General features: G+C 37.1%; 1 protein-coding gene across 1 annotated transcript in view; it reads right to left on the reverse strand.

Annotated features, from left to right (window-relative positions):
- Window positions 1-9,070, reverse strand: part of ALKBH8 (alkB homolog 8, tRNA methyltransferase) — a 47,992-nt gene extending 38,922 nt beyond the window's left edge. Inside the window, exons 1-3 of the mRNA XM_066360753.1 lie at window positions 8,951-9,070; window positions 5,805-5,940; window positions 1,855-2,092 (exon numbers count right to left, since the gene is read on the reverse strand). Coding sequence (XP_066216850.1) covers window positions 1,855-2,092; window positions 5,805-5,933 — 367 coding nt within the window. The 5' untranslated portion in view covers window positions 5,934-5,940; window positions 8,951-9,070. The remainder of the gene's footprint in view (window positions 1-1,854; window positions 2,093-5,804; window positions 5,941-8,950) is intronic.
- Window positions 9,071-10,465: the final 1,395 nt, after the last annotated feature.

The following is a 10,465-nucleotide window of genomic DNA, read 5'->3' on the forward strand; positions in this document are numbered from 1 at the left end:
CTATCACCCCTTCTCTTACTTGGAAATAGAAGAAAAAAAAAAAAGAAAAAAAAAAAAAGGGAATGAGCAAACAAAATAGTAGGTTGGTTGGCCCTGGCCAGTTGGCTTAGCAGTAGAGCATCGGCCCAGCGTGTGGAAGTCCCGGGTTCAATTCCTGGTCAGGGCACACAGGAGGGGCTCCCATCTGCTATTCCACCCTTTCCCCTCTCCTTTCCCTCAATCTCTTTCTTCCCCTCCCAGAGACAAGGCTCCAATGGAGCAAAGTTGGCCTAGGCGCTGAGGACGGCTCCATGGCCTCCGCCTCAGGCGCTAGAATGGCTCCAGTTGCAATGCAGCAACGTCTCAGACACAGAGCATCGTCCCCTGGTGGGCATGCCAGGTGGATCCCGGTCAGGCGCATGTGGGAATCTGTCTGCCTCTCCACTTCTAACTTCGGAAAAATAAAAAAAAAATAAAAATAAAAATAGTACCTTGGGTAGCAATACTTATACCAGACAAAACAGATTTTAAAACAAAGGCTATTAACAAGAGACAGAGAAGAACCCAGGAATTCCACTTCTGGGTATTTATCCAAAGAAACCAAAAACACTAAATTGAAAAGATATGTACATCCATATGTTCAGTGCAGCATTATTTACAATAGCCAAGATATATAAGGACCTCACAAAGCTCAAAAACAAACAGTCCAATTAAAAAATGGGGAGAAGACTTGAACAGACATTTCTCTCATAAAGACATACAAACAACAGATAATACGAAAAGATACTCATCTTTGCTAGCTATTAGAAAAAATGCAAATCAAAAGTAAAATGAGATACTACCTCACAGTAATTAGATTGCCTACTACCAACAAGACAGGTAATAATAATTGTTGGAGAGGCTGTGGAGAAAAAGGAACCCTCATTCACTGCTGGTGGGAATGTAAACTGGTAAAGCCACTATGGAAAACAGTATGATGGTTCCTCAAAAAATTAAGAATAGAGTTACAATATGACCCATCAATCCCTCTACTGGGTATCTACCCCCAAACTTGAGTTGCACTGGTATGCAAGGACACATGCACCCCCATGTTCATCACAGCATTATTCACAGTGGCCAAGACATGGAAACAACCAAAGTGTCCCTTGATAGAAGATTGGATAAAGAAGATGTGGCACATATATACAATAGAATACTACTCGGCGATAAGAAATAATAAAATATTGCCATTTGAGACAACATGGATGGACCTTGAGAATATTATGCTAAGTGAAATAAGTAAACCAGAAAAAGCTAAGAACTATATGATTTCACACATAGGTGGGACATAAAATTGAGACTCATAGACATAAACAAAAGTGGTTACAAGAGGGAGTGTGGTGATTGTGAGGGGAGTAACGTAAGCCAAACATACAGTGACAAAGTGGTTTGACTTTGGGTGATGGGCACAGAACGCAATGAATAGTTTGCATGCTATAGAAATGTTCACCTGAAACCTACGTTTTCCTGAGGGCCAATGTCACCTCATTGAATTTAATTTCTAAATAAAAAAAATATTAATAATATTGTAATACCCATGTCTGGTGACTGATGGGTACTAGATTTATCAGGGTGATCACTTAATAAGTTATAGACTGTCTAATCACTGGAAGTACACCTGAAACTAATATAATATTGTACGTCAACTGTAATTCAAAAAAAAAACTTTATTAACGTCAAAAAAAAAAGAAAAAAGGTTTTTCATAATATCTACAGTATTCCCCTCTATAAATGAGTCAAAGTGCCTGTATATCCTGCAACTCTCAACTTATGTATGAAAAGTAAACTCAAAGAAAAGCAAGAAATAATTTTAAAAAGATACCTGTATGAAAATACCTTTTTCCACAAAATTCAAGTACAGAATGATCTTCTGTCCTAAATCATCTACTATTTCTTTTCCATTAAGGGTAACATAGGCTTTCTTGGATTCTTCTATCGTTTTGTATCTTACAAATGAGTAGGGCTTATTAGGTGGCATTAACAGAGAATCCACCTGTCCGACTTTCTCTAACACTGGGAACAGCTGGTTCCTACTCACACTGTTACCCAATCCACCATTGGCAACAACCAGGATCTTTAAAAAAAGAAAAGAAAAAGAAAGTTAATATAAATAATTGATATCAACCTGTTTATTTTTTTTTAATATTTTTAAATAAGATAAAATAAGATTATTTTAAAATAAGATTTCTACAAAGGTGTGTTATGAAAGAAAAAGGGGTTTCCTTATAGTAGTTATTTGGTTTTCCAATTTCATATAAAGTATGTAAATTAATTTACTAATTATTTGGGGATTAAAAAGTACTCTTTCTTTTTTTTTTGAGAGTGAGAGACAAAGAGTGAGAAGCATCAACTCAGTTGCTTTCACTTTAGTTCACTGATTGATTCTCATGTGTGCCTTGACTGAGGCCTAGCCACTGTCCCCTTGCTCAAGCCAGTGACCTTGGGCTTTTCATGTCAGTGACCTTTGGGCTCAAACTGGCGAGCTTTGGGATCATGTGGACAAGCCCCCACTCAAGCCAGCAACCCTGTGCTGATGAGCCAGTGTTCAGACCAGCAATCTCGGGGCTTCCAAGCTCCCAACCTGTAACCTCAGCGTTCTGGGTCAACACTCTATCCACCGGGCCACCACTGGTCAGGCGAAAAAGTATTGTTATGTTGTAAATAATACTGATTTTTAAACAGTATTTTCTGTAAAATATTCATTTCTTAGTGATCTACATACAAATTAAAAGATAACTTTTTACTGTTCATAAATATAATTTAACATAAGAGAAAGAGGATGAAGAAAGGAGAAGGAACAAGGAGTTAGTTACTGATAGTTGCTTTTTGCAAGAGACTGGTTATATGCTATTACCTACTTAACCCTCATTAACATAATCTTCACAGCAATTCTACAAAGTGGGTAATATAAGGCCCACTTCATCAAGGAAGAAACTGAAGATCAGAAAAACTGGATTACAGTAGTGATTAGGAGCAGCTGGGTTTCAAATTTATTTCTGTCAGTTTCCAGAATTCCAAGTTTTGGTATCACTATTATACAGTGTTTACTAAAAATGAAAAGTAATGGTACTGGCTCAAAAAACAAACAAACAAACAAAAAAAACCTACTACAGGTTCTACTGAACATAAAATAGAAAGTCTCCTCCGTGCCTGAGTAATTCCTTCATTTGTAATTAAAACATTTTCCTTTTCATGTTTCATCTTTACTTCCTGTCATTTGTGTCCTGCACCTATATTTAATTCAAGGGATTTTGATAATTATAGCTTAGTCCCCTTCTAGTCTTTGTACTTAAAAAAATTCTACATAGTATTAAGATCTTTAATTTATGATTCATGATTCCTAAAAACTTTATAGCAATAACAAAAATAAACCACTGATGTCCTACTCTGAACAGTTTCATCATTTATACCTGATATTGGCAAACTACTGAAAAGGGTCAGATAGCAAATATTTTATTAGACTCCACAGGTCATGCTAAATCTGTGGCATAGTCTTGTTTTTACTTAACAACCTTTAAAAATGTAAAACTCACTCTTACTTCACAAGGCAGATGTGACGTTCTAATTTATACTAAACTGGAGATTAGAACACAATATATACTACTAGTTCCACGTACACAAAATGGGAATATCTAGAACATTGTTTTAAATATATGTAATAGAATTGTTTTTAAATTGGATAATAAGAAAAGTAACGCTTGCTTCTTTCATGGGTCAGCCAATACTTTTATGCAAGCAGACACATACACGTTAGTAAACACACTAATAAAATACTATACAGTGTAAAATTTGACCTCACTTGGCTTGTTCTGGACCTCATTCAGTGAGGTTTATAAATTAAAGTACCAAAATAATTTGGTTATATATAGCCATAGTTTCAAAAACATTTCTATATCCCCAAATCTAAGGAACTGCAAAGGATTTGTAAATGGCGAGGGTCCACTGAGGAATGGAGGAAGATGGTGAGGTGTGACTTGAATAACACTAATGGTCCTCAAAGATGCTGTCTAAGTGATTTGCAGGTAATTCTACAGGCAAACCACAAAAAAACAAGTTCAGTTGGGGATGGAAGGGAGGAATTTATTTTCTCTTACATGTGAGTTATACAATATAATTAAATGCAATAATTGTTTTATTTATCATTTTCAGCCACGCAATTTTCCCAATAATATAAAGTAGGGAATTCAGAAAAATTTTAAAGTTATCTTCAGTCTTGACAATTTGAAGATCACTGCTCTAGAATAATCTTGCAATGGCTATAAATTTTTACAAAGGCACCTATATTTTATAACACATGGTGAAAAGAGCATTTGTTCTCACCTGAATAGGTAATATATACAGCAGCTAGAGGTACGTCTATAATTTTATTCTTTCCCCTTCAAAATATTGTGGAGAAATATAGCAAGCCTAAATAAGATTATACTTTGGGGGCCACAAAGCTAAGAGTAAAGCTTCTAGACAATCATAAAGAAAAGACAGACCCATCCAGAAAACAAGCTACAGAGGCAGCAAAGAAAGTGAACCCATTTCCTTTCTTATCACGTCTCTCCATGACTCATATAAAGCAAAGAAAGCAAGTTACACTTGGGAAGAAATGAGGACAGGGTATGTCCGTAATATCCTCTGAAAGCTGCACAACCTCAGTGGCTCTTGGCAGAAAGTATGCAGATACATTAACCCTAATCTGTTATCTATCCCAAACTTTTTAAAGGTATTTGGTTTAAATTCTCTGAAGTCATTAATATGTAAAAAAATCTAAATAAGGGCCTTTTACCTGTTAAATTTTAATCTCCACAAAGCACTCAATTCCTGAACTATGATGCAGCACAGAAGATAAACTACACAGGAGATAACGGAAGCATATTGGTCTGAGAGTCAAGAGACCTCCATTTTAATCCCAGCTTCACCTTCTCAGCCGTTTGTCTTTGGCTCCATTCAGATGATGGCTAAGCTTCCTACCTACTCTTCTCCTATATCATAACAACACTTTATATTTATATGCACTTTAATGACTAATAAATACTGTCGTATATGTGTTCTCTTTAGAATCTAACAATCTAATGAGATTAAAAAGTTTGGAAAATACCATGTCCTCACAAATGACAAAAGCTGAGGTCAAAGGATGCTGCTCATGTCCAAATAAGTGGAGAATCTAAGAGTCAAAGGAAGTTTTTCTAATTCATAGCCCAGGCAGTCTCACAGTCATGTATATATATAATTTAATTATTCCCATAAGATAATGAAAAGACTTTGTAAGTAAAACCTAATAAATAAAAAATGTTTTATAGCATATAATCAAAATACTTTATAATACAGATGAAGTTAGGAAGAAAAGGAAGAAGACTACAAAAGATCCAGCTATAGGTTTGTAGCCACCCAGTATCAGTGGACATATCACAACCTCTCAAAACCTTAGTTTTCTCATCATCTCATAAGGACTTTTAGGGAATTAATTATAATAATGATTATAATTATGCTTCATAAACTGTAAACAGTTGTATAGTTAATACATACCAACAACCTCCTCTTGTTCAACCAACACACTTAATGGAAATTCAAACTACACTAAGGCTATGTCCAAAAATAGAAAGTTAGCAAATCTTAATGTATATATTTAATATAGATGTAATACATGACTGAACAATCATAGCCTTCTTCTCTGAGCCATTATTAATAAATATTAATCATTTTATTAACAAATCAAATATCAACAACTATTAAAAATAATAAACACATTTACATGGCAATGCATTTATATTCAAATGACAATAATAGTTTCAGGTCACCTGAGTGGCATAGGATACTGCTTCAATGCCTTCGTGCCTCAGCAAAGTGTGCCTGGCTTTCATCTGTTTCCTTAAGAACTTCTTCTCAGCTTTACTGAGTTTGCAGTTACTTTGATGGTTGCTATCCATGGCAAGGCTGAAAAAGAAAGTACAAAATGTCAACCTTAAGAGTCCTGAAGGGACAATTATAATGATGCTATTCATGTACTCTACAGTTTATAAATATTTCTTTGTGAAAATTCTTTTAAATGCTTACTTTACCTTTTACCAACCAAGAGAAGAGAACAACAAAAAATGCATGGACAATAAAGAAACACTCAAGAAGGTAACAAAAAAGCAAGAACATTTAATAGCATTTCTTGGGGTTCTACAAAACATTCCAATGCTCTAGCTCTATTCAGTGAGCTATTTCACCATAGGTGATGCACTCCTTTACTTACAAAGTTCGAGGCAAAATGTGCCACACACAAATTTCACAAACATAATGTTACAAAAGAAAAAAACCCCAAATATTTCACCAAAGAATATACACTATGATTCCATTTACATAGTTTAAAACCTAAAAGCAAGCCATATATTGCATATATATATATATATATATATATATATATATATATAGCAAAATACAAAGAAAAGGAAATGATAAATGCAAAGTTCAGACGAGAAGTTTTTTATTGGAGCGAAGAGAAGAACGTAATATGAAAGGGACACAGTCATCAAAGGTATTTCTTAAACTAGATAATGTTAAAAGCAGATGGAATGAGATTAGAAAGTTTTAGGAGTCATCATAGAAAAGGGATAGCTAAATGGATATTTTTAACATTGCATTAATTATAATAGTTTATTCTAAGCTTCCCCCCTTCTACTGTACTGAGCTCTTTGAAAACAGGTACTGTTTCCCCAGACTCAGAGCCTCTTGCAGTGCTACGAGTGTTTAGGGGTCCAGGCTCTAGGTTTAAAACTCAGCTCTACCACTTACGCTGATCCTGTGCTTAGATTTCTTCACCTATAAAATAGGAATAATAGTACCTATGCTTGGCATATAATGTCATCCAAACCCTGGACTAAAAAATTTGACCAAACTCTAGCATGGCTTCCAGCATTATAAAACCATGCCGCTAAGATGAACCCAGCTACCCATTAAAATGCCTGCCTGAGAAAACTCAAAATGCTGCCAGGAAATTTTACTATATACTCTAGCAACGTCTGAAAATAGGCCCTGACTCCCTTTCTCAGAGGAATTATGAAAAAGGGCTTACAATTGTGAATATGTATCTCTTGCAACTCAGAAGTGTCTCTGAAAGCCATTCCTTTGAAATGTAATCAGCTATCAAAATAAACAGACAGCCAACTAAATGGGAAATGATATTTTCAAACAACAGCTCAGATAAGGGCCTAATATCCAAAATTTACAAAGAACTCATAAAACTCAACAACAAACAATCCAATAAAAAAATAGGAAGAGGACATGAACAGACACTTCTCCCAGGAAGAGATACAAATGGCCAACAGATATATGAAAAGATGCTCAGCTTCATTAGTTATTAGAGAAATGCAAATCAAAACTACAATGAGATACCACCTCACTCCTGTTAGATTAGCTATTATCAACAAGACGGGTAATAGCAAATGTTGGAGAGGCTGTGGAGAAAAAGGAACCCTCATTCACTGTTGGTGGGAATGTAAAGTAGTACAACCATTATGGAGGAAAGTATGGTGGTTCCTCAAAAAACTGCAAATAGAACTACCTTATGACCCAGCAATCCCTCTACTGGGTATATACCCCAAAACCTCAGAAACATTGATACGTGAAGACACATGTAGCCCCATGTTCATTGCAGCACTGTTCACAGTGGCCAAGACATGGAAACAACCAAAAAGCCCTTCAATAGAAGACTGGATAAAGAAGATGTGGCACATATACACTATGGAATACTACTCAGCCATAAGAAATGATGACATCAGATCATTTACAGCAAAATGGTGGGATCTTGATAACATTATAAGGAGTGAAATAAGTAAATCAGAAAAAAACAAGAACTACATGGTTCCATACATTGGTGGAACATAAAAATGAGACTAAGAGACATGGACAAGAGTGTGGTGGTTACCAAGGGTGGGGGGAGGGAGGACATGGGAGGGAGGGAGAGAGAGAGTTAGGGGGAGGGGGAGGGGCACAGAGAACTAGATAGAGGGTGGCGGAGGACAGTCTGACTTTGGGCGAGGGGTTTGCATCATAATTTAATGACAAAATAACCTAGACATGTTTTCTTTGAATATATGTACCCTGATTTATTAATGTCATCCCATTACCATTAATAAAAATTTATTATAAAAAAAAAAAAAAAATTTAAACTACCTAAAAAAGAAAAAAAGAAATGTAATCAGGAAGGATAGGGCCTGTCTCCCAGTCTCTGTGGCAGGACAGAATCCAAACATTGATAACTGACAGCTGCAAACGCAGCTGGCCTAGTTGCATGCACTAACCAACCTTTGTACTTCTCTTCTCTACTCACCTGAGCACCCCATTCTGCCCATTCTCCCTTTAAAAACCCAAATCAATTTGGCACAAATCAAAATGGATTTGTGCAGCTCTTTCCTCCACTGTCAGGAGTTACTAAATAAAATGTTTTCACTGCTTTAACTAATATCTGGCTGTGTTCATCTTTGACACTATTTCAGAACTTTGTTAAAGGGATTAAATACATCTATTACTAAATTAATGTCATCTACTTGAGGGCACAGACTTGAGTGGCTGACATACAGCAAGTGTTCAGTATTTGTTAACTGAAATCAAAACCAAAGACTGATTGATGCTGGCCCAAGGGTCTCTGGTTAAATAAGAACACAGGAAGACTCAGCTGTGCGAGTCACCAGACCTCTAGCAAGGGCTGTTCTTCACAGGATTGGCACGAGTCACAAAACCCCAAGTTGCAACCGCTAGTTCCCAAAAGAAAGGTAAGATCAACACAGACACCACGTGAGCAACCGCACCAAACACAGGCACTGACAAGACCACCCGACGGAAAGACAACTTACTGTCCAAGCACCGCACCAGAGAGCGGGGGACAGCCCACCTCTCCCTAGGTTCTGAGCTCAACACGGTGAAGCAGGACGACTTGCAGTCGTTAAGAAGTGCCACCAACTTCCACCTCGGCTCAGTCAGCCTTCTCGCCACGGGTGTGGTCTCTCCTTTACCAGCCTCTCCAATCTACCCCAGAAAACTGCAGCGGATACTCGCACATTACCTCACTGGGAGCTGCCATGTTGGGAAAAAGCGGAACTACATTTCCCATGAGCCTGCGGGGCGACGACGCAGATCCCACAATCCCCTTCGTCTCCCAGAGCTCCGGCCGGTAAATCCTTCTCCCTTAATGGGGAGAACACTATGGGCATTAGAGTAAGACCTGAAGTTGAAACTGCAAAACAGCATTTACCTTTTGGAATTAATGTAATAATTACTGTGCATAAAGTAGCTGTTAAATGGTTGTTTATTCCCTTTCTGGTCTGCTGATCCTGAGTTACAGGCCCAAATTTCCAACAATCTGCTGTCTATCCTTGCTTCCATGTCCTTAGAAAAAGGTAGATACAGAGGTAGATACAGGTGAAATTTTGCATGCAATCCATTTTATACAGGCCTTTATCTTTTCTCTCAGAGAAGATGATTCCTTGAAGCAATTGTAAGTTACGTTAAGACCCTGTTTTATTCATTATGTAACTCCAGTGTCATCCATAGTCTTGTAATAGGAATTCAGTAAATGAACTGAAAAGAAACAATTTGAAGATGGAATTTATCTTTATCTGTGCTAAAAGCTTTACATGGTGATCTATAATAATTTTTCAAAGGTATTACATGCTGCCCTAGTGACCCTTTCCTTAGTAAAACTCTCGTCTCAGCTTCAGTCCTATATATGACTAGTGCAGGGGTTGGCACTAGTGAAGGAACAGTGTGGGGAGAACAGCCGTGTTAGGTTTGCTCGCCTGCACTTTGCATGATTAGTGTGTGAGCACATGGCACAGCCAAACTGTGTAACCTACGTAAGGCTACAGGTACTTTCCCTCAGCGCAGATCGCTTGCCTGTCACTGTGAGGGGCTGTTTTCCTGTTTGCTTTCCTGCCCCTGGGATAAGAGGTTTTCTGCAGCCTGTTTGCTCACACACCATTAAGAATCTAATAAATAGGAATGGCCCAATGCTTTTCACTTTCCAACTTCACAGTGCCTCTGCCGTCTGCCCAAATCCAATGTAAACCTGCCTGGCCTTGACCACTGGCATTACAACCAGATATAGTCATCCCTTGCCATATCGCGGTTTGCTTTTCACAGTCTAATGGTATCGCAGATTTTTTAATTGTATATATCTAATTTTATATCGCGGATTTTTTGCTATATCATGGAATTTAAAAATATTTAACAATTCTTTTAAAACATATATAGGTATTTTTATATATTTATTATTTTAATTTTGCGGTAAAATAAGTGTGGGAAAGGTTAATAACAGTGTGGGAAAGGTTTATTAGAGTATGGGGAGAGTTTATAAAGCCTTAAAATATATATAAATAATAAAATAAATATAAGGTCGCTACTTGGCAGATTTTCACCAACCGCGGGGGACGGGGTTCTGGAACCTAACCCCGCTATAGACAAGGGACCACTGTAATAC

Source organism: Saccopteryx leptura, chromosome 1, assembly GCF_036850995.1.
Source record: "Saccopteryx leptura isolate mSacLep1 chromosome 1, mSacLep1_pri_phased_curated, whole genome shotgun sequence".
In the NCBI taxonomy this organism is placed as follows: domain Eukaryota; kingdom Metazoa; phylum Chordata; class Mammalia; order Chiroptera; family Emballonuridae; genus Saccopteryx; species Saccopteryx leptura.